Raw genomic sequence first — 25266 nt, 5'->3', positions numbered from 1 at the left:
AGGCAAAAATTCCTGGCCTCATGATGCTTACATTCTAATGGCTATAGAATATAGCCATTAACAAATAAATTGTATTTTTTAAAAAAGGGAAACTCAGGCCCAAAGCAAACACAGTGCCTTCCCTTTCCCAAGGACACAGCTACTTAGCAGCAACTCAGGCTACAGTTCACACCACCTGGCCTATTCCAGAGACTTTTCGATATATGATAAAGCCAATGAGAGAAGAAAAAAGTTTAATGAAAAACCTAAATAACAAGGAAAATCTATCTTAATGTTTACTTACTGGATTATAGAACTGTCAACCAAAACAGAAGGAATTTAATTGAAATACAGGTTGAACCAAATTTTAGAAAATGCTTACGCTAAAGGCACTCTGCACTGGACTCTAAAGATGTATTTAATGAGCTAATAGATACTTTGTCTTCTCTAGAATACTTTTATTCAGAGGCCTATTTAATATGAACTAGTGGTTACAGCTCATGTCCTAGCACAAAAAAACCTCTCTACATAATACCACCATCCAACTTGTATTTTTTGCCAGACTCCAAAGAAAGTCTACCAGCTACATTAGCTAATAGACTTAACTACATTATTATCCCCAGTAGGTAAAGAAAATGGCTAAGGTGCTTAGTAGTTTGCATACAAAAGGCAGCATTAAGGTAGCATTCTTCCAATATTCTGCTTGTCACAAGGTATTTAATACCAGCCATCTGTTTCACAAATTTCTAGGCTATTAAGCAGTTTAAAATTATATGTAATTTTATGTTCAATTGAAAATTAATGTTAGACTTCAAACTTGAAACAGAAATGGTAAAAGAGAAAGTTGATAGATTTGAAAATTCATTCCTTACCACATAACTATGAAAAAATTCTTTCAACTCTACAAACGCCTGCTGTCATTTTTTGATCATAATCATAATGATTTTTTAATTTTATTAAAACAATTGAGAGGATGAAAGTTAAGAGAAGAATTAGATACTTACACCACTGGAAAGGAACTGAGCATACTTTACATGAGGTGAATCAATATCTTTTCTAGAGATGATCAGCGTTATTTATCATTCTGTGGAATAAAGACAGAAAATTCAGAAATAGTTTTTAATCAAGTATTGAACAAAAATTTTAATTATATACTTAAGGATTAACAGTTAGCATCAGATAATCATGTTTTTTTAATTATTTTGTAATTCTGAAAGGAAACATTGGTTTGAAGGAAAATTTTAAAAATAGAAAAATGCTTTTTATAGCTTTCAAAATCATTCACTTGGAAGAAGTAATGAAAATCATACTCCTGAAGTTTAATCTGTTACCAGACACCACCGAGGGGAACAGATTTATACATGCAATGGAATATATATATATATATATATATACACACACTGTAGTGACATTCAAGATAACTTGTTGATAATAACATCAGTGCATTTATGTAGAATCCTATAAACAAAAAAACACACCACAGCATGAGTGCAGCTAACAGTCTTAACTGTGGGGTAAATCCTGGGGTCTAGTTCCAAGTCTATTACTTATTTTACTGCTAGCCAAATCTTCAGTGACTGAATTTCTCTAAGTCTCAATTTCCGCATCTATAAAACAGGGATAATAGATAACTACTTCAAAATGCTACAAGAATTTAAAACATTTTTTAAATGGTGGTGATGAAGCACTTCACAAACTATCAAGTAGCAGAGACTATTAATACCAGTTTAAAAAAGACACCAATACCCATGTCGATTCCTGAACAGAGTGTAAGTTAATAATGGAGTGAGTCTAGTACTTCTATCTTCTGATTAGCATTCTACTGCTTTATTCAGCATTCAGACACTGTGACCCCTTTCAATTCAGACATAGATCTGAACAAAAAGTGAAATCTACCATTCACAGTTTAGGAGCTAAAGATCATGTATTACTGACTGAACTTATTAGCAGTCTCAAACCATAATCTATAGAGGCAGCTATTTCCATGAACTCACAGTTAATATTATAAATTAGACGAAAGTTAAAAATGTTGATGTCAAAAACTCTCTCATTAAAATACACATTCAGCACTGAATTATATAAAGCAAGACCAAAGTGTCTAACAGTGACTAACGATATATGTGAAATGTACAGGGTAAAGTTAGAAACCTTTCACATTTCATATCCTAAATTGTAGCTTTAATGAAGTTCCTGCTGTAGTTAATTTTATTGCTGACTTAAGAAACACTGGTCCTAAAAGGTAGATATAAAATACAATGAAAATCTACTGAAAATATTGTTGATTACATTTCCTAGACAAAATAGCAACACCAAGCCACAAAACTGATTACTGGTCAATACACATTTTTTCCACTCTTGCTCAAATTCAGTTAAAATATACTAAGTACTTACTTGCCCTGACATAGGCACAAGGTCATACTATGAGTAAGATATGGTTCCAGCAGTGTAGAACCTTATTAAACTATGGGGAAGGGTCAAATAAAAATCACACACACACACACACCCTTCTAATAAAAGGCATAATGTGATAAGTCTAAAAATTTAAGGTTTATGAGAATAACAATTTAGAAATTAATTTAGGTCACAGAGAACTGGGAAGACTTCTTCAAGTGAGATCTCAGCTGTTATCTAAAGTTTAGAGTAAGACTTCCACCAAACCAAAGTGTGAAGGGAGGTTAGAATCAGTGGAGGAAAGAATCAGGCAGAAGGAACAATTAAAAGAGATTATGAAGGATGATTAGGGAATAAGTAGACCTGTGTTGTTGGCCTTTAACATGTATGTATGAGAAGACAGGTAGAAAGGGAGGACTTCCGCAATCTATGGAGGGCTGGTAAATGCCTTGCAGTAATTCTGACCTTTATTCTGTAAGTATGCAAATAATGCTACAGCTGAATCAGACAATCTAGGAAGTAAATCACCAAAGACCCTCATTTCACAGATGAGGAAACTGAGATGAAGACACTGATACAGACCTGTATAACTGCAAATCACTGAATTCACATCATTTATATTTCAGATATAAATGGGCTCAAAATATTCTATAAAAATAAAATATTCTAAGAACAGAAGACCAAGCAAGCAAGGTGCTATGAGTTCTCTACTCTCAGGTTCAATGTCACAGAGCCCTCCTAGCATAGGAGACAGATTTTTTTTAAACTGACAGATTAGAAATGTATATTAAAATCACACCCATTAGAATGGCTATAATCAAAAAACAGAAAATAACAAGGATTGGCACAGATGTGGATAAAATAAAAGCTTTGTGTGCTGCCGATGAAAATGTAAACTGGTGGTGCCACTATGGAAAATACAATAGTATGGCAGTTCCTCAAAAAAATTAAACACAGATTACCGTAAGACCTGCAATTCCACTTCTGGGTGTATACCCAGAAGAAGTGAAAGCAGGGACTCGAAAATATATGTGTATAGCCAAGTTTATAGCAGCATACTCACAAAAGCCAAAAGGTGGAAACAAACTCAAATGTCCATCGATGGATGAGTGGCTAAACAAAATGTGGTACATACGTAATATATAAGGGAATATTATTCAGCCTTAAAAAAGAAGGAAATTCTGACATAGTAACATGGATGAACCCTGAAGGCATTACACTAAGTGAAACAAGCCAGTCACAAAAGGTCACATACTGTGTAATTCCACTTTTTTTTTTTTTTTTTTGCGTTACGCGGGCCTCTCACTGTTGTGGCCTCTCCCGTTGTGGAGCACAGGCTCCAGACGTGCAGCCTCAGCAGGCATGGCTCACAGGCCTAGCCGCTCCGCGGCATGTGGGATCTTCCCGGACTGGGGCACGAACCCGTGTCCCTTGCATCGGCAGGCGGACTCTCAACCACTGCGCCACCAGGGAAGCCCTAATTCCACTTTTAAGAGGTATTTAGAGTCATCAGATTCAAACAGAAAGTAGAATGGTGCTTGAATGGGGCTGTGGAAGGGGGAGTTATTGTTTAATGGTACAAAGTTTCAGTTTGGGAAGATGAAGAAGTTCTAGAGATGGATGACAGTGATGGTTGTACAACAATGTTTATTGTGCTTAATGTCACTGAACTGTATGCTTAAAAATGGTTAAAATGGTAAATTTTATATTATGTATATTTTATTACTGCAAAAAGTAGAGTATTATAATGAAAGAAAATGTACATTAAAAGGTATCAGGGATAAAAGTTCATGGATGCTGAATCATACTTAAGCACCCAGCTATAAAAAGCAAGTAAGTTATAAAAGATAAAAGATCAGCTCCTCATTGGACTTCTAATCTGTTATACTTTAAAAAAAGAGAAAGAAAGAGAGAGTTGAATCCCATTCACAGGGGACAGAGAGAAAAGAATTCTATACCAACAAAACTTACACTCTGATATATGAAAAAAACTGCAAATATGCAAGAATTGAGAGAGTCTATTTTCTCAGTTACCCCAATTGAGAAAAATAATTGAGAAAGGGTTCTAACTAAGAAAAAATAAACCAGAATAGAGACATGGTAACAGGGAAGATGATGAGAAAGGGTAATATGAGCAATGAATCTTTCAGGTTATACCATGTAATAACATTTAGATAATAATCGAATATCTAAGAATGTATAACTTACATGATAAATAAGTCCTCTTGAAACAAAGGACTTTATCCCCAAAGAAATTTTAATAGATATCTATTCAAGATGTACTAAACTGTCTATTCAAAGTAAAAGAGTCGCAGGCAGGTGAGATGGAGGGAGGCAGAAGTAAAAGGACTCCCAAGATCTGAAAGAAGAGAACGAGGGGAAAACAGAAAATAAAAGTACTCGAAAGGTCTCATCGTTTCACGGTCAAGAAGACACCTGGGAGAAAGATGCGCATCTTTTTGGGGAAAATGGTATTTTGTTTTAAAGTAACTGCAGAGAAACATGTATCAGTCGAGGTATAATGTTAAGGTCAAAAGTACTGAGTGGGGACTTCCCTGGTGGCGCAGTGGGTAGGAATCCACCTGCCCATGCAGGGGACACAGGTTCAAGCCCTGGTCTGGGAAGATCCCATATGCCACAGAGCAACTAAGCCCGTGTGCGACAACTACTAAGCCTGCGCTCTAGAGCCCGTGAGCCACACCTACTGAGCCCACGCGCCTAGAGCCCGTGCTCCACAACAAGAGAAGCCACCGCAGTGAGAAGCCTGTACACCGAAACAAAGAGTAGCCCCTGCTTGCTGCAACTAGAAAAAGCCCGCACGCAGCAATGAGGACCCAACGCAGCCAAGTACATAAATTAATTAAATAAATTTATATTAAAATAAAGTATCGAGTAGGATAAAGATTAAACAATTGTAAAATATATAGTTTATGACCAATATGAGTTATAAACTTGTATATACCAAATAACATAGCAGGTAATAAAGCAAAACTTATTAGAACTTTAATAATTTTATTTTTAAACATACAAATACACTCACTGACGTGTATAAAATTCATGACTAATAAGGACCTGCTGTATAAAAAAATAAAATTAAAAAATTAAAAAAAAAAGATACAAATATACTGAGTTATTTCAGTATACCTTGTAGAAGACACAAATATAGTTGCAAAACACAAAAAACAAATTATATTAACAATAAACTAATTTCACAGATATGTAACACAAAAAATTTAGGAAAAGGTACCAAAAATATTTTGTTATAAATGATGAGATGACCTAGATAATCTTTGGATCAAAGAAGAAATCAAAAGAGAAATAATGATCTACATAGTAAGCTACAACAAAAAATAGCTATGATTTAATAATCATAATAAAAACCCAGGTGATCTAGCAAAATTTGTATTCAGAAGTAAATTTATGGCCTTAATAGCTTTTAATATTTTTAAAAGGCAGGGGCGGGGGGGACACCCAGTAAATAAGAAATTAGAAAAGATACAAACTGTATCAAAATGAACTAGGAAGAAGGAACTAAGAAATACTATTTGACATTAATATAGAGAAGTTATAGAAAGCATAAATAAGTCCAAAAGCTAGCTCTCTGAAACATGATTAAAGAATCACTCAGAGAGTCTAATAAGGGGGTGAAAAAAAAAAGAGTGAAAACTCATGATAGTCAAAATGAAAAGAGAAATCATAAGTATAGTACAGAATTAAGAATATAAGACAAAGCTAAGAAAATACAAATGCAATTTCTTGGCAATTCATTTAAAAACCAAAGAGAGAAGTGTTTTCCCAGTAAGACAGAAAATATCAAAATTGACCCGAGAAATGAATTGAGTAGAACCAAATTGCATGAATTAAAGGTAATTAAAAATCTACTAGAGGAGGAGGAACTAAGATGGCAGAGTAGAAGGACCTGCTCTCACTCCCTCTTGTGAGAACACCAGAATCACAACTAGCTCCTGAACAATCATCGACAGGAAGACACTGGAACTCACCAAAAAAGATACACCACAACCAAAGACAAAGGAGAAGCCACAAGGAGATGGTAGGAAGGGTGCAATCACAGTAAAATCAAATCCCATAACTGCTGGTGGGTGACTCACAGACTGGAGAACACTTATACCACAGAAGTCCACCAACTGGAGGAGTGAAGGTTCTGAGCCCCACGTCAGGCTTCCCAACCTGGGGGTCCAGAAACGGGAGGAGGAATTGCTAGAGAACCAGACTTTGAAGCCTAGTGGTATTTGTAAGGCCAACTGGCCCGAGGCAGGGGAACGCAATCAGATTCACAGGTTGCATCAGACCGAAACTCTCCAGACCACCCAGTTCCAGAAACTGACCTGGAGACTTTCCGGACCACCCAGTTCCAGGAACTGACCTGAGGACCTTCCACCCGGCCCAGCCTTCCCGCCTTTCGAGGGGCGGGACTAGCGGTCCCAACACTGATGTAACCGGCACCAGATATTGCCACGATACCCGAAGAGACCACCAAATAAGGAATATCCTGCGCCCTCCCAGATTCACCACACCCCTTTCCCTTCTTCCCCTATAAAATCTTGCCCAACCCTTGCCCGGGTGCGACTTCTCTGGCCCCTTTCTCTCGGACCAGTGAACCTCGCCCGGGAGCGCCCCCTAATAAAGCTCACTTGAAGCTTTCCTCTGTTTTGCGATGCAGTTTGTTAAGAACCGACCTTACAGTATTTGATTGCAGGACTTGGACAGGACTGGGGAAAACAGAGACTCCACTCTTGGAGGGCACACACAAAGTAGTGTGCGCATCGGGACCCAGGGGAAGGAGCAGTGACCCCAGGGGAGGCTGAACCAGACCTACCTGTTAGTGTTGGAGGGTCTCCTGCAGAGGTGAGGGGTGGCTGTGGCTCACAGTGGGGACAAGGACACTGACAGCAGAAGTTTTGGAAAGTACTCCTTGGCATGAGCCCTCCCAGAGTCTGTCATTAGCCCCACCAAAGAGCCCAGGTAGGCTCCAGTGTTGGGTTGCCTCAGGCCAAACAACCAACAGGGAGGGAACCCAGCCCCACCCATCAACAGTCAAGCAGATTAAAGTTTTACTGAGCTCTGCACACCAGAGCAACACCCAGATCTACCCACCAACAGTCCCTCCCATCAGGAAACTTGCTCAAGCCTCTTACATAGCCTCATCCACCAGAGGGCAGACAGCAGAAGCAAGAAGAACTACAATCCTGCAGCCTGTGGAACAAAAACCACATTCACAGTAAGACAGACAAGATGAAAAGGCAGAGGGCTATGTACCGGATGAAGGAACAAGATAAAACCCCAGAAAAACAACTAAATGAAGTGGAGATAGGCAACCTTCCAGAAAAAGAATTCAGAATAATGATAGTGAAGATGATCCAGGACCTCAGAAAAAGAATGGAGGCAAAGATCGAGAAGATGCAAGAAATGTTCGACAAAGACCTAGAAGAATTAAAGAACACACAAACAGAGATGAACAATACAATAACTGAAATGAAAACTACACTAGAAGGAATCAATAGCAGAATAACTGAGGCAGAAGAACGGATAAGTGACATGGAACACAGAATGGTGGAAATCACTGCTGCGGACCAGAATAAAGAAAAAAGAATGAAAAGAAATGAAGGTAGCCTAAGAGACCTCTGGGACAACATTAAATGCAACAACATTCACATTATAGGGGTCCCAGAAGGAGAAGAGAGAGAGAAAGGACCTGAGAAAATATTTGAAGAGATTATAGTCGAAAACTTCCCTAACATGGGAAAGGAAATAGCCACCCAAGTCCAGGAAGCACAGCGAGTCCCATACAGGATAAACACAAGGAGAAACACACCGAGACACACAGTAATCAAATTGGCAAAAATTAAAGACAAAGAAAAATTATTGAAAGCAGCAAGGGAAAAACGACAAATAACATACAAGGGAACTCCCATAAGGTTAACAGCTGATTTCTCAGCAGAAACTCTACAAGCCAGAAGGGAGTGGCAAGATATACTTAAAGTGATGAAAGAGAAGAACCTACAACCAACATTACTCTACCCAGCAAGGATCTCATTCAGATCTGATGGAGAAATCAAAAGCTTTACAGACAAGCAAAAGCTAAGAGAATACAGCACCACCAAACCAGCTCTACAACAAATGCTAAAGGAACTTCTATAAGTGGGAAACATAAGAGAAGAAAAAGATGTACAAAAACAAACGCAAAACAATTAAGAAAATGGTCATAGGAACATACCTATCGATAATTACCTTAAACGTGAATGGATTAAATGCTCCAACAAAAAGATGCAGGCTTGCTGAATGGATACAAAAACAAGACCCATATATATGCTGTCTACAAGAGACCCACTTCACACCTAGGGACACATACAGACTGAAAGTGAGGGGATGGAAAAAGATATTCCATGCAAATGGAAATCAGAAGAAAGCTGGAGTAGCAATACTCATATGAGATAAAATAGACTTTAAAATAAAGAATGTTACAAGAGACAAGGATGGACACTACATAATGATCAAGAGATCAATCCAAGAAGAAGATATAACAATTATAAATATATATGCACCCAACATAGGAGCACCTCAGTACATAAAGCAACTGCTAACAGCTATAAAAGAGGAAATCAACAGTAACACCATAATAGTGGGGGACTTTAACACCTCACTTACACCAATGGACAAATCATCCAAAATGAAAATAAATAAGGAAACAGAAGCTTTAAATGACACAACAGACCAGATAGATTTAATTGATATTTATAGGACATTCCATCCAAAAACAGCAGATTACACTTTCTTCTCAAGTGTACACAGAACATTCTCCAGGACAGATCACATCTTGGGTCACAAATCAAGCCTCAGTAAATTTAAGAAAATTGAAATCATATCAGGCATCTTTTCTGACCACAACGCTATGAGATTAGAAATGAATTACATGGAAAAAAACGTAAAAAACACAAACACATGGAGGCTAAACAATATGTTACTAAATAACCAAGAGATCACTGAAGAAATCAAAGAGGAAATCGAAAAATACCTAGAGACAAATGACAATGAAAACACAACGATCCAAAACTTATGGGATGCAGCAAAAGCAGTTCTAAGAGGGAAGTTTATAGCTATACAAGCCTACCTCAAGAAACAAGAAAAACCTCAAACAAACAATCTAACCTTACACCTAAAGGAACTAGAGAAAGAAGAACAAACAAAACCCTAAGTTAGCAGAAGGACAGAAATAAAGATCAGAGCAGAAATAAATGAAATAGAAACAAAGAAAACAGTAGCAAAGATCAATAAACCTAAAAGCTGGTTCTTTGAGAAGATAAACAAAATTGATAAACCATTAGCCAGACTCACCAAGAAAAAGAGGGAGAGGACTCAAATCAACAAAATTAGAAATAAAAAAGGAGAAGTTACAACAGACACAGCAGAAATACAAAGGATCCTAAGAGACTACTACAAGCAACTCTATGCCAATAAAATGGACAACCTGGAAGAAATGGACAAATTCTTAGAAAGGTATAACCTTCAAAGACTGAACCAGGAAGAAATAGAAAATATGAACAGACCAATCACAAGTAATGAAATTGAAACTGTGATTAAAAATCTTCCAACGAACAAAAGTCCAGAACCAGATGGCTTCACAGGTGAATTCTATCAAACATTTAGAGAAGAGCTAACACCCATCCTTCTCAAACTCTTCCAAAAAATTGCAGGGGAAGGAACACTCCCAAACTCATTCTATGAGGCCACCATCACCCTGATACCAAAACCAGACAAAGATACTACAACAAAAGAAAATTACAGACCAATATCACTGATGAATATAGACGCAAAAATCCTCAACAAAATACTAGCAAACAGGATCCAACAACACATTAAAAGGATCATATAACATGATCAAGTGGGGTCTAACCCAGGGATGCAAGGATTCTTCAATATACGCAAATCAATCAATGTGATACACCATATTAACAAATTGAAGAATAAAAACCATATGATCATCTCAATAGATGCAGAAAAAGCTTCTGACAAAATTCAACACCCATTTATGATAAAAACCCTCCAGAAAAAAAAAAAAAAACTCTCCAGAAAGTGGGCATAGAGGGAACTGACCTCAACATAATAAAGGCCATATACAACAAACCCACAGCAAACATCTTTGTCAATGGTGAAAAACTGAAAGCATTTCCTCTAAGATCAGGAACAAGATAAGGATGTACACTCTCACCACTATTATTCAACATAGTTTTGGAAGTGCTAGCCATGGCAATCAGAGAAGAAAAAGAAATAAAAGGAATACAAATTGGAAAAGAAGAAGTAAAACTGTCACTGTTTGCAGATGACATAATACAATACATACAGAAACCTAAAGATGCCACCAGAAAACTACTAGAGCTAATCAATGAATGTGGTAAAGTTGCAGGATACAAAATTAATGCACAGAAATCTCTTGCATTCCTATACACTAATGATGAAAAACCTGAAAGAGAAATTAAGGAAACACTCCCATTTACCACTGCAACAAAAAGAATAAAATACCTGGGAATAAACCTACCTAGGAAGACAAAATACCTGTATGTAGAAAACTATAAGACACTGATGAAAGAAATTAAAGATGATACCAACAGATGGAGATATATACCATGTTCTTGGATTGGAAGAATTAATATTGTGAAAATGACTATACTCCCCAAAGCAATCTACAGATTCAATGCAATCCCTATCAAATTAACAATGGCATTTTTTACAGAACTATAACAAAAAATCTTAAAATCTGTATAGAGACACAAAAGACCCCGAGTACCCAAAGCAGTCTTGAGGGAAAAAAATGGAGCTGGAGGAATCAGACTCCCTGACTTCAGACTATACTACAAAGCTACAGAAATCAAGACAATAAGGTACTGGCACAAAAACAGAAACATATAGATCAATGGAACAAGATAGAAAGCCCAGAGATAAATGCATGCACCTATGGTCAACTAATCTATGACAGAGGAGGCAAGGATATACAATGGAGAAAAGACAGTCTCTTCAATAAGTGGTGCTGGGAAAACTGGACAGCTACATGTAAAAGAATGAAATTAGAACACTCCCTAACACCATACACAAAAATAAACTCAAAATGGATTTAAGACCTAAATGTGAGACCAGAAACAATAAAACTCTTAGAGGAAAACATAGGAAGAACACTCTTTGACATAAATCACAGCAAGATCTTTTTTGATCCACCTCCTAGAGTAATGGAAATAAAAACAAAAATAAACAAATGGGACCTAATGAAACTTAAAAGCTTTTGCACAGCAAAGGAAACCATAAACAAGACAAAAAGACAACCCTCAGAATGGGAGAAAATATTTGCAAATGAATCAACAGACAAAGGATTAATCTCCAAAATATATAAACAGCTCATGCAGCTCAATATTAAAGAAACAAACAACCCAATCCAAAAATGGGCAGAAGACCTAAATAGACATTTCTCCAAAGAAGTCATACAGATGGCCAAGAAGCACATGAAAAGCTGCTCAACATCATTAATTATTAGAGAAATGCAAATCAAAACTACAGTAAGGTATCACCTCACACCAGTTAGAATGGGCATCTTCAGAAAATCTACAAACAACAAATGCTCGAGAGGGTGTGGAGAAAAGGGAACCCTCTTGCACTGTTGGTGGGAATGTAAAGTGATACAGCCACTATGGAGAACAGTATGGAGGTTCCTCAGAAAACTAAAAACAGAATTACCATATGACCCAGCAATCCCACTACTAGGCATATACCCAGAGAAAACCATAATTCAAAAAGATACATGTATCCCAATGTTCATTGCAGCACTATTTACAGTAGCCAGATCATGGAAGCAACCTAAATGCCCATCGATAGACAAATGGATAAAGAAGATGTGGGATATATATACAATGGAATATTACTCAGCCATAAAAAGGAACAAAATTGGGTCATCTGTTGAGACATGGATGGATCTAGAGACTGTCATACAGAGTGAAGTAAGTCAGAAAGAGAAAAACAAGTATCGTATATTAACATATGTATGTGGAACCTAGAAAAATGGTACAGGTGAACCGGTTTGCAGGGCAGAAGTTGAGACACAGATGTAGAGATCAAATGTATGGACACCAAAGGGGGAAAGCCGCAGGGGGGTGGGGATGGTGGTGTGTTGAATTGGGTGATTGGGATTGACATGTATACACTGATGTGTATAAAATTGATGACTAATAAGAACGTGCTGTATAAATAAATAAATAAAATAAAATTTAAAAATTAAAAAAAAAGAAGAAATCTACTATAGACAAAGACATCGAGAACTGTTGGGTTCCCAGCAGATTCTTAATCTTAAACATAGTTCTAATAATAATAAACCATAGAAAAATACCAAAAATGTTTCATTTTATGAAGTCAGAATAACAGTACCAAATCTAATAGTATGTAGCACACAAAACACCATAAACCAATTTCACTTAGAAGTTAAATGTAAAAATTCAAAGGAAAAAAGAATCAAATCAGACAACAGAGTCTAGCCACATATCAAAAATAATATACTATCATAATTTATTGCAGGAATGCAAGAATGGTTCATTTTTAGGAATCAACACAATTCAATATATCAACAAATTAAGGAGAAAAAAAATCACAAGATTTTATCAATGGATGCTAACAAGGCATTTGGTAAAATTCAGCAGCCACTTTTAATAAAAGCTCTATGGAAAAGAATACTAAAAAATTAAGCACTTTTGGAAAGAAGAACAATTGCAAGTGTCCTAAGTAGCAAAACACTAAAACCATTTCAAATAAAATTAAGACTGTATGCACACACAATAAATATATATATTGAATATTATACATATGTGTATGTTTTTATATATATAAAGAACTTGCTTCTACATGTAAATTTGATGATCCGTGGAAGAGATCCAATAATGGTGGTTACTTTGAGTACAGGGTGGGAACCGGACAGATTAGGGAAGGGATGGGAAGGAGATTATTCCCAGAAAACTTTATTATTTTAACCATATGAATGTTATTGCTCAGTCAATAAATCAAATTAATAAAATTAGAAATTAGAGCAGGAAGCCCACTGAACCCTTTATAATTCAACACTGATTTGAAGATTATAGGAAACCAGTAAGACATAAAAATTAATTAACTGGCATAAATATTGGAATGAAAGAGAAATATATATATCTTTTTGATAATGATTGGATGGAATACTTAAAATATGTAAGTTATTCTAGTAGAAGAAAGCTGAAGTTAGTAAAATAGATTATTAAGGAGAGGTATGATACAACACTTAAAATTAATTTAAAAATTTTTCACTAATTTAGAAGGAGACACCTAGAAAATGGGAAAAATATTTCATTCACAGTAGTAACATTTCCCCAATGTTTATAAATAACTGTCTTGAGAAAAAAGCCCAGAATATTTTTTTAATTTAGAAATAGGACCTTAAAATTATAACGCAGGAAGTCCAAGAACCACCAAGAAAATTAAACAAAAGGAGAAAACCAGAAGTGGACTTCACTGGCCAGGTTTCAGAATATATTCAAAAGACACTAATCAAATCAGTACAGTACTGGCATAGGAACAGACACACAGATGAGTGGAACAGAATAAAGAACTTAAATAATGATTCCAGCACATATAAGAATATGTACAAGCCAAAGGTTAAATTTCATTTCAACAAGATAGGATAAATTATTTTTTAAAATAATCCTCACAAAACTTATCATCTAGCAAAAAACATTAGATCTTTATCTTACATTATATACATAAAAAATTAAATTCCAGGTGCAGTAAAGACAAATGTAAAAAATAAATCACAGAAATACATTCTACAACAAAATTTAGAAGACGACATGTCTTCTAAGCATTCTTAACAAAGAACAGAAACTTAAGACAGACATAAAGAGTTTAAAATTTCCTATTATGAAAAAATCATAAACTAAGGAATTAAATCAGAAAAAATATTTGACATGTAGAGAAAAAGCAGATCCAAGTTGTTAAGTTTATAAAAACACTCAAACTTACTAGAAGTCAGGGAAATAACAATTAGTTTAACAATGAGATATCACTTTGGCAAAAATTTAAAAGATTGATAATATCTCCTCAAAGGGTACTGTAATATTTCACTGGTCTAAGTGAAAAGTCCTTTTGGAAAGAAATCTTGCAACATATATTAAAATTTAAAGTACTTACACCTTTAACCTAGTAGTCCTACTCCTGGGAATCTATCACATTGAAACAAAAGTAATCACACGTAGTATACACAAAGATATTTATTGTCACTTATTTTCCAATTTCTTGACTCTATAAACAGTTGTTTCAATCAATACAGGAATGGCTGAATAAACCACAATATACTTTGACCAATTAACACAATGCAATCCCTAAAAAGTGTAAATTAGAGTTGTATCAGGTGACTTGACGGGATTTGCGCATTGTAGCATTAAATTTAAAAAAAGGAAAATGCAATCATATGAGTATGATGAGGTTTGAAAAGAAAAACTACAACCAAAAAAAATCATTTTCTGTGTGTGTCTCATGTCAGTGTGTTTATTGATATACATACATACACACACACATAAAGTACATGAGCATGGAGAAAAAATAGGTGGTCAACAGGTAATGGAGGTGGGGTTAAGGATGGGGGCGTATGTAGGGAATACTGGTCAGGAAGGATAAATGCATTTATGCAATAGATACAGACACACATTTATGCAATGAAATTATAAAAATTCCTACTATCAGAAATGGACTCAATTATCAAATGATTAGGTTAGGGTTGTCAAAATCCAACACAATGTCAGGCTGAGCAATGAAAAAGCCTACTGTCAGCATTGCTGTCCCTTGAAGAAAAAATATAATCTGGAAAATCCATTAGGAATAAGAACCTGTAAATTCTATCTTACCCACAGGTGGTAAGAAGGCTCTTCTTATCCTAGTTTTTCTCTTTAATATAAAAAGTAGTAAACTATATAAGGTAAAGGAAAAGAATTTCAAAAGCCATAAAATAAAAGTTAAGTCTGCCTCCTACCCCAAACTCCTTTTTCTCTTCCACTCAAACACCATTCAGTTTCTTCATACATCTTTGACCATGTAAGTATAACTTTAGGATGAATTCCTTGTTATGACAAAGGGCATATACATTTTAAATTATGACAGACTTTGTCAAATTGCCTCCCTAAAGAGGACCAATTTATACTTCTACCTTCAGGAAATGCTTAATTGTGAATCCCTTATGTCAGTGGTGATTTACAATTGAATTTACATTGCGCGTGTATCTGTTTTATTCAGTAATGGTAAACACAGAAAGGGCAGAATATTTAAAGAAAGCAAAGCATAAGAGACAGTGAAGAGTTAGCTTAGCTATAACAGCACAGGCAGCAAGTAAGCCATCAAAGGGAGAGGCAACAGAACAGTGCCAATGCCAATTAGTGAGACACTTAAGCCCAGATATGGATATCAAAAAAGACTTCTCAGAAGTTTGAAACAGCCATTACAGAGCTCCTTCTACTGCTCTTTTAGCACCTCACACAGAACGCATTGTTATCCATCTAAAATACCTATTTAAAGTAAAACAAAAAATGGGTTAAAATACAGAGATATACAAGCCTTACAATCCCATAAGTCTGATACTATTAGTACTTTGAAGTTACAGATGAGGAAGTGAAACTTCTTCCTGGCTAGATACACATTAAACACACACACACACACACACACACACACACACACACAACATATGGAGGTAAAAAAAGGTCATAAAACTCCACCAGAACAAATAAAAAGTGAACATCCCTCCCCCCTTAGCTCTCAGTCCTTCTGTCCAAAGATAAATACTATTAAGTTTCCTATAAATCCTTATAAAGATAAAAATTAAGAACTAAATACACACACATCTAACATAGAATTCTTTTTTTTTTTTTTTTTTTGCTGTACGTGGGCCTCTCACTGTTGTGGCCTCTCCCGTTGCGGAGCACAGGCTCCGGACGCGCAGGCTCAGCAGCCATGGCTCACGGGCCCAGCTGCTCCGCGGCATGTGGGATCTTCCCGGACCAGGACACGAACTCGTGTCCCCTGCATCGGCAGGCGGACTCTCAACCACTGCGCCACCAGGGAAGCCCTAGAATTCTTTTTTAAATGGTAGTTTTAAAGAACTTTTAATTATGAAAATTTGTAAACATGTACAAAGGCAGAGTAATATACCAATCACCCTGCTTGAATAACTCCTCCCTACTATCCTGGCTCCAAGGGATATTTTCAAGCAAATTCCAGATATCTTACCACTTTAACATGCAATTCTTAGCAAGTTTCAATATCTGGTTTCCAAATCCAGAGTAAATAAGACATAGAAACTTAGAAGGTGACTGAAAGTATATACAAAGGCTTTACCACAGAAAACAATGACAGCTACCTGAAAAGAATAAAACAAATGAAAATGACTATTTAATAATAGATACATACACATTATACTGACGCAACAAAAAGTTAAAGTCATGTTTAGGATGTTCATTTTAAAAAGGTATGTAAGTATGTGATACATCTGTTTTTAAAAACTGAAATGGTTAAAAGAAAAGTTTACATTTTAGGAAGTTAATCAGGTGTCTCACTTGTGTCAAACATCTTTTCCCTTGAACAATGCCAGATAAGTGAGGCCTTACCACATTTAGCTGTGATTTGAAGGGCACGTAGAGAGTTTCTCGGTGAAGAACGAATGGCTGGTGACATGTGAGGAAAACAGAACCACAGATATTAGGAATTAAAAACTCATCTAAATTAGAATACCAATCTCTCAAATAATGCCTCTAGATAGCCAGCTTAAAACTAAGTGTAAATTACAACTACTAACTGTAAATAACAACTACCACTATTTCATCAATACTACCCTGGGCTGGACACTCACTAGTTAAGTGCTTTACACATACAAACTCATTTTATCTCACAATCCCCTGAGGTAGGTAATTAAGACAAGACACTACTTGCCCAAGGTCAATCAGGTAATGGACTTCCTTTTTCTTATTAGAACTGGAGCTGAAGTACTTATGTTAGGCTTCGTCTTTCTTCAAAATATAAGATTAGGGATACAATTTTTTATCATTTCTCTGGAGCAAATGTTTAATTGTGGTAAGTACCATGCAACAAGTTGGGCAACAGACATACCGCTAAGATATTAATGATGTTTTCTATTACGTTTTACTCGTTATGATTCACAACTAAAGGTATGTCATATACCATGAGATTTTTATTCCAAAAGCATTATTACATACATTACTTATCAAATTTTTAAAGACAGAGATACTCATGTAGCTTTTCCTACATTTCCAGTGACAGGGAAGTTTAATGGAGAGTTTTGCAGATAAAGATATTCCTTTAAGAGATTCTAAAACTGTTTCTTGTAACTTCAAGCCACCCATCTGACTGAATCGATAAAGACTACATTTCTTCTTTTCTCTTCCACAAGGCAGCATTTGAAATGTCTGTAAAATCTTTGCAAAGAGTCTCCATGCTAAATAGTCCCAGTCATGATTCTAGTTTGACATGGTTTCCTCACTCATTTGTCATTATCCTGTCTTCTCTCAAAAAGTGGGGCTCCCCAAATTCAACACAAGACTCCTGCAGAGAGCCTAACTGGAGCAGGATACAGGGAACTATTAGTTCTCTTGTTCTGAACCTAAAATTATATTACTTTCTCCCACCACCAAGTCATTTTTGGGTGTGAATTAAATTTGTAGACAAAAAAGTCTTTTGCATATTCATTCAAGAAGCAGTGATTAAACATCAATGACAGAACTGATCCAGGCTTTTACCCAGGCTTCCCCTCCCTAAACTCAAGTTTTTTTTTTTCTTTTTTTTAAGCAAAATAGTTCCATTTTTGCTTTTTGTTTACTTGTAAACAAATATTACTATTTAATATATATTTTATTTGTCTATTATCTGTGTCACTATTGTCTAGTATCTGTACCTACTCCTTAAGTAGTATCTGGAACATAACAGGCACTGTTTATTATTGAACTGACTCATGAACAGATGGAAGAGGGTGGAACATTCATACTCTTTCTGGCTTCTGGAAAGGAATCTCTAGGTTACTATACTTCACTGCTAAATGATCTTGAAGCCTTATCAATAAACACACTTAATCAGAAGAGCCATGACTACCACATATGCTCTAGAATTTACTATGATAGTCTAATACAGGAATTACAGGTTTTGATAACTTTTAAGATGCGTGGTGGTTTTGATGTTACCCTCAATATGTTTCCTATGTTTTTCCATTCTAAAATAATTATATAACCTGAAAATAAAAATATACATCTCCCTATTATTAACAGTAGGTCACTGGTAAACTCTATTGAACTATGCTGTGAAATGTTAGGGAACAGTCAGAGGCTGAGCCACCATCTCTGCCTCTATATATGGCCTCAACGGTACTGACTCCAGCCATGAGCATCCTTATACCATAACGTACTTGGTTTAGATGCCACTTCCTTTGTGGCTTCATCATTATTTACAGTTGTAGTTGCACACTCTGTGGTGTGATTTCAGATTTTTTGATTCATTTAAGTTCAGAACACAATCGTGGAGCCGCTACTTGTTTATATTATATGATTTAGCATTCCCTGCTATGGAAGTCAGGGTTCTCTACTCTCATGGGATTGTTACTGTTACATGACTCTACTTCATTCTTGTTGAATTACAGTACAAATATATGACAGCAGGCATCACTTTCTCCTCCTGTCAGTTTAGAACAGTTATTCCCAAACTGGGCTGTGTATCTAAATCACATGGATGTCTTTTAGAATCACAGAGTCCCTAGCCAACTCTGGACCTACTGAATCCAAATAACTGGAAGTAGGGAAGTCCAAGAATAGTGTTAAACAGCTTCTGAGGTAATTCTACTTGAAAACTACTGGTTTAGAGGACAAGAAAGAACTCTAATAATGCAATGCCATATCTCTTGTATAAGATATAATATCTAGGCATAAAGACAATTTTGAGCATACCGACACCCAAAATATCTCCTATTATTTCCCATATCAACATTCCAAGCTGAATATTTAACAAAATTAATTTAATCTGTTATTCAAAATTGAAGGGGAATCTGATAACACCTTAAGATATGTCCACTTCAAGGGAACTCAAATAGACGTTGGTCAAAACAACTCATAAATATTCTCAAAGTAGTCTTCTCTCTACAAGTGCTGTACTACTCTTCATCCACCTAGTAAGCACTTGCCCCAGCCAAGCAGTTCTCCTAGCCCAACAAAAATGGAATGCCTCCCTCCCCATTTCCTTTCTACTAGTCTCAGTCTCAGTGACTCTTATTTGATAAGACAGCAAACACCCTTTACAAAACCCTCTGCTAGTAGGGTACCATAAATATGTTTCTGTTATATTACATTATAATTCATATACAAATCTGTCTCCTAGAATGTGAGCTTCTTAAGAGTAGGGATTGTTTCTTATCAACTGCTATAGTTCCAGCTCCTACTCAGGTGTAAGCAGTAAATAAATCTTTGCTTACTGAAGAAATAAAAGAAAATGCCTACTTTCAAGTCTCATTCAAATAAAATAATCTTAAGAGTCCTGATCCTTAAAATTAACACCAAAAGATTCTGTTAGTAAATTAAAAATTAATGCAATTGGAACATTTTCCAAGACAACTGATAAGCATTTATTAAGTATCTCATATAAGCCAAAAGCTATGCAAGTGCTAAGGATACAAAAAAATGAGCTTTGCTCTTGATAGCAGGGTAAGTAATATTAATGTTCCCAAGGAGATATCCTGTCATTAGTTTACAATTTACATCCACAGTTTCCTTGAAACCAAACTCTGTTAGGACTGTTGATGCCCCTGAGGGCGTTAAAAATACTGGACTGTGAATTCAGGAGTCTAACAACTCCATGTTGCTTAAGCCATGATAGTTCTCCAGAGTTCACTACAACAGGAAAACTTAACAATTTGAATGGCAAAGTCTCCCATCATCATCATAAATAAATTTTAAAGTCTGTGTGACTACCATTCAAATATCCCCTGGACTAAAACAAAGACACAGAAAAAATATTCCTCTTGGCAAACATCTAGAAAATCTTGATGTTAAAATATAACAATTTACTCACAGAACCAATCCAGAAGCCTTGATCTATTGCTTAAACACTCATGTGGCTTTGAAGCCTCTAATCTTTTTTTGCAGGAAGATTGTATGAATACACTGATAATTTCCAGAACAATAACTTGTGATTTTGAAAGTTTCTGGATGATCCAATATCTTCCTTCCCATTTTGCATTTCCCCTATCTCAACAGCTTTCCAATGTTTAAAAGTGAAATAATAGAATTGGAATAAGATACTTCATTAAGCTAGAGCAAGGTGACTCATAAAATCTTAACTAGAATTGATGTTAACAATGTTTTCCAAATACCTCAGCTTACAGAGAAAAAAAAAATTCTGAAAATTGGAGCCAAGAACCCTGACACCCAGGTTACTGCTTACACTAATTTACCAATAAATAAAAGCAAAAATTCCAGTCAGTCATTCAGAAACTTAGGGTCTATTTAAATGCATATCATTTGAAAGCTTTTTTAAGAGTTCAGAATTATGACAAAATGTGCAAACAGAAGTTTTCCATAGTTGGACCTAGGCAAGTATTTCCTGTAGAGGGAGAAATAAAATTTAACATATTTTGGGAAATACCATCTTAAGAATGTTTGGTATTCACTTTCCCTATAGGCACTCCTTTTTATGCCTCAATCCTGCAGGATTCTGTATTCATTCATTTATGCTTTTAACAAATATTTACTGAGCACCTAGTATATGCTAGGAAATGGAAAATATAGCAATGAACAAAATCCGTGTTCAAATAAAGCTTACATTCTTGTGGTGAAAGGCAAATTAAAAAAAGTTAAACATATAGTATTGAGATCATGATAAATACAATAGAGACAAATAAACCTGGGAAAGAATTCAGGATTATGATTTTAAACAGGGTGCTCAGAGGAAGACTCAGTGAGAAAGTTAAATCAGAGTAAAGACTTGAATGAAGTTAGGAAGCAAGCCATAGATACAGGAGAAAGGGCATTGAAGGTCAAGACCTTGAGGCAGAAGCTGTCTACCACGTTCAAAGAACAGCACCAAGGATGATGTGGCTGGAGTTGCATGAGCAAAGGATAACATAGTAGAACATGAAAATAGAGAACAGGGGGCTACTGGGAGGGCAAGATCAAAGAGGAACCTATCGTTGGAAATTTCTGTTAAAACTACTAAATATTATGTTAGTTAGATTGGGATTAAATCAATAGCCTAGGGATGACCCAATTTAAGAGGAAACTTAGCATGAATTGTTAATGGTAGAATTTCTAATATCAACAGGTTAGCAGAGAGATGTTATTTTTGGACATTCCCAGCATCGATTAAATTGTACATCAGAGAGCATCATCAACTACTTTTATAAATGACTAGCTCTGAAGCATCCCCTTGTCAATTTACTAGAAGGTGAGTGCTGAAAGGAGGATGAAGAAGGCGGAGGATAAGGAAATTCATAGTTTCCCATTGCAGAGAAGTGTTTTATCTCCCATATCTCAGGAGGTATGTTAATATATAATTCAAAATAAGAAGGTGGACAAGCAGATTGTTTTACAAGTAAAAGTTAAAGTTAAACAAATTTCAGGGAGCCCTTATGCTTTACCCCCAAACTCATAATACTTAAGCACCCCAAGGAGAAGTTTCTTTTATTTTTCACATTTTCCACAATGTACTATAGTTGTTTTAGGGCCTCATATTATGTATTGCCTGACTAAACAGACAAAAACGTATCTCAAGTCATGACTAAAGGCTCTGCACCTGAGCTAGGGAGAACACAACTTTAACACACTCCTGCCTTTAAAAACCTGGGGCTTGCACAGCAAAGGAAACTGTAAACAAAATGAAAAGACAACCCACAGAATGGGAGAAAATATTGGCAAACAATGAGACTGACAAGGGATTAGTCTCCAAAATTTACAAACAGCTCTTGCAGCTCAATATCAAAAAAACAACCCAATCAAAAATTGGGCGGCGGCTTCCCTGGTGGCGCAGTGGTTGGGGGTCCGCCTGCCGATGCAGGGGACATGGGTTCATGCCCTGGTTCGGGAGGATCCCACATGCCACGGAGTGGCTGGGCCCGTGAGCCATGGCCGCTGGGCCTGCTCGTCCGGAGCCTGTGCTCTGCAACGGAAGAGGCCACAACGGTGAGAGGCCCGCGTACCGCAAAAAAAAAAAAAAAAATTGGGCGGAAGACCTAAATAGACATTTCTCCAAAGAGGACATACAGATGGCCAAGAGGCACATGAAAAGATGCTTAACATCTCTAATTATTAAAGAAATGCAAATCAAAACTACAATGAGGTATCAGCTCACACCAGTCAGAATGGCCATCATCAAAAAAATCTACAAACAATAAATGCTGGAGAGGGTGTAGAGAAAAGGGAACCCTCCTACACTGTTGGTAGGAATGTAAATTGGTACAGCCACTATGGAGAACATTATGGAGGTTCCTTAAGAAACTAAAAATAGAGCTACCATATGATCCAGCAATCCCACTCCTGGGCATATATCTGGAGAAAAACATGGTTCAAAAGGATACATGCACCCCCAATGTTCATCGCAGCGTTGTTTACAATAGCCAAGACATGGAAGCAACTTAAATGTCCACTGACAGATGAATGGATAAAGAAGATGTGGTACATATATACAATGGAATACTACTCAGCCATTAAAAAAAAATGAAATAATGCCATTTGTAGCATCATGAATGGACCTGGAGATTATCATACTACGTGAAGTAAGTAAGACAGAGAAAGACAAATAGATGATATAGCTTATATGCAGCATCTAAAAAAAATGATACAAATGAACTTATTTACAAAACAGAAACAGACTCACAGACATAGAGAATGAACTTATGGTTACCAGGGGGGAAGGGTGGAGGAGAGGGATAGATTGGGGGGAGTTTTGGACTGACATGTACACACTACTCTATTTAAAACAGACAACCAACAAGGACTTACTGTATAGCACAAGGAATGCGGCTCAATATTCTGTAATAACCTAAATGGGAAAAGAATTTGAAAAAGAATAGATACATGTATATGTATAACTGAATCACTCTGCCGTACACCTGAAACTAACATAACAATGTTAATCAACTATGCTCTAATATAAAATAAAAATTAAAAAAAATAATAAAGCAAAACAAACAAAAAAACCCCTGGGGCTATGGTTAACCACCTTATTTTTTCAATTTCTTTTGTCCTCCATGCTCGCCTTGACCTGGTCATTCCAGCATGATCACGTATTCTACTCCAGAATCATAATGGCTTATCTCAGTTTTATCTGCTAAAGTCTTCATATATTTCAGATCCCTAATTCCGAATTATTTTCCTCAGATATCTACTGAAAAGCTCAGGAGTTCTCAAACTATAAGGAGAACCATAAAGTATAATGGAAATATACAGTATTAATATTTTAAATTATTCATTGTATCCTACCAAATACAACCAGCTCTCAAAAAGCACCCTCAGTACTACAGATTTATATCTAATTATAGGCGTTAAGACTTCTTCAATCTTTGGAATAATTTCCAGACTCAAATCTGTTTTAAATTATTTTATATTATGTATAACCAGCATTAAAAATGTGCTAAATCTATATCCCATGCTCCTTATTACTTCTTTTTATATGAGTTAATAAAGATTTTAAAATACTTGTCAAACTCATTCATATTAAAGATAATCCCTATGAAAGGCAGAGAATGATTCATTCTTAAAATTCTGAGGTTATACTTTTTGCCATATTCCCAAATACTGTGTTAGAGAACTTCAACATATAATTGATAGGTTGTCATTTTAAACTGAAATTTATAGCTAGAAAAAGCTTTGTATGGTGAACTAAAACACAACACAAGTATCTGCTAAACCAATTAACGCTAATTAACCTCCTTAGCAGGTTCTTTTATCTATGACCTTCCCTATCTTACTTGAGACCTTCTCTTCCTGCTGTTTTAATGCCATGGTTTCTAACTGCCTTCCCTGCCTCCCTTCTTATTCTTGTTACACATAGTTAAGTTAATCTTTCTAAAGTGCAAAACTACTGGAAGTAGGACAGAATGGCACAGAGTGTAAGAGACTTGGAGCATGACTATTTTGAGTTTGAAATCCCAGGTTCTACCACTTGTTAGCGGTTGACCTTGTACAAATGTCTTATCTTGCTAAACCCTGGTTTCCTGCTCTGCAAACTGTGGACAATGTTACTTACTTCAAGGGTCACTATGAGAACTAAACAGGATAAAGTAAAAGACTCCTCATGTAGACACCCAGAAATGTTAGCTCCCTTGGCCCCTTTGTAAGTTTGAACCATCAATATTTCACAAAGGTAATCACATCCTAGGGGGGAAATGATTTAAGGAGAGTATCAGAAAAGAAATGCAATGGCTGATATTGAGAATACGTGCTTCCTAATACTGTGATGAGAAAGTGGTTTCAGGAGTACACAGAACTCCAGAGCTAGGCAGATGCTCTCTGCCAAGAACTGCTTGGACAAGGCTTGCTTCCCCCAGGTAACTGCAAGGACTCACTGACCCAAGTGTTATCCCACAATTCCATTTTTTATAGTGCCTCTAACTAACCTTTTAATTACTCTAATTATGAATAAGTGACTTTAATTACTTGAGAAAAAGCATCAAAGTCAGGAGTTTCTAAACATCTTGAAGGAACAGCGGGTGCATGTTGGGGTGGTGGGAGAAAGTCTCTGGCATGAGAGAGGGAAGAGGTGATACTGACAACCATATGCCCTTCTCCAGTGGGAAATTATGAAAAATGGAATAAACAAACAGGCAATAGAAGAGATCCACCAAGT

The 25266-nt window shown here is 36.1% G+C and overlaps 1 protein-coding gene across 9 annotated transcripts in view; it reads right to left on the bottom strand.

The window, feature by feature from the left end:
* HMBOX1 (homeobox containing 1) overlaps positions 1-25266 on the bottom strand; it is a 176796-nt gene that overhangs the window by 91560 nt on the left and 59970 nt on the right. For 8 of the 9 annotated variants that reach the window (XM_081236250.1, XM_081236254.1, XM_081236252.1 and 5 more), the window contains exon 2: positions 984-1063. In XM_081236250.1, coding sequence (XP_081092376.1) covers positions 984-1006 — 23 coding nt within the window. In that variant the 5' untranslated portion in view covers positions 1007-1063. Of the gene's footprint in view, positions 1-983; positions 1064-17039; positions 17097-25266 lie in introns of all 9 variants that reach the window. The other variant, XM_081236251.1, reaches the window with a different exon arrangement.

This window comes from Mesoplodon bidens (assembly GCF_964165515.1).
Source record: "Mesoplodon bidens genome assembly, chromosome: 6".
In the NCBI taxonomy this organism is placed as follows: Eukaryota; Metazoa; Chordata; class Mammalia; order Artiodactyla; family Ziphiidae; genus Mesoplodon; species Mesoplodon bidens.
The sequence above is the reverse complement of the archived record's forward strand: the minus strand, read 5'-3'. Positions and strand labels throughout refer to the sequence as shown.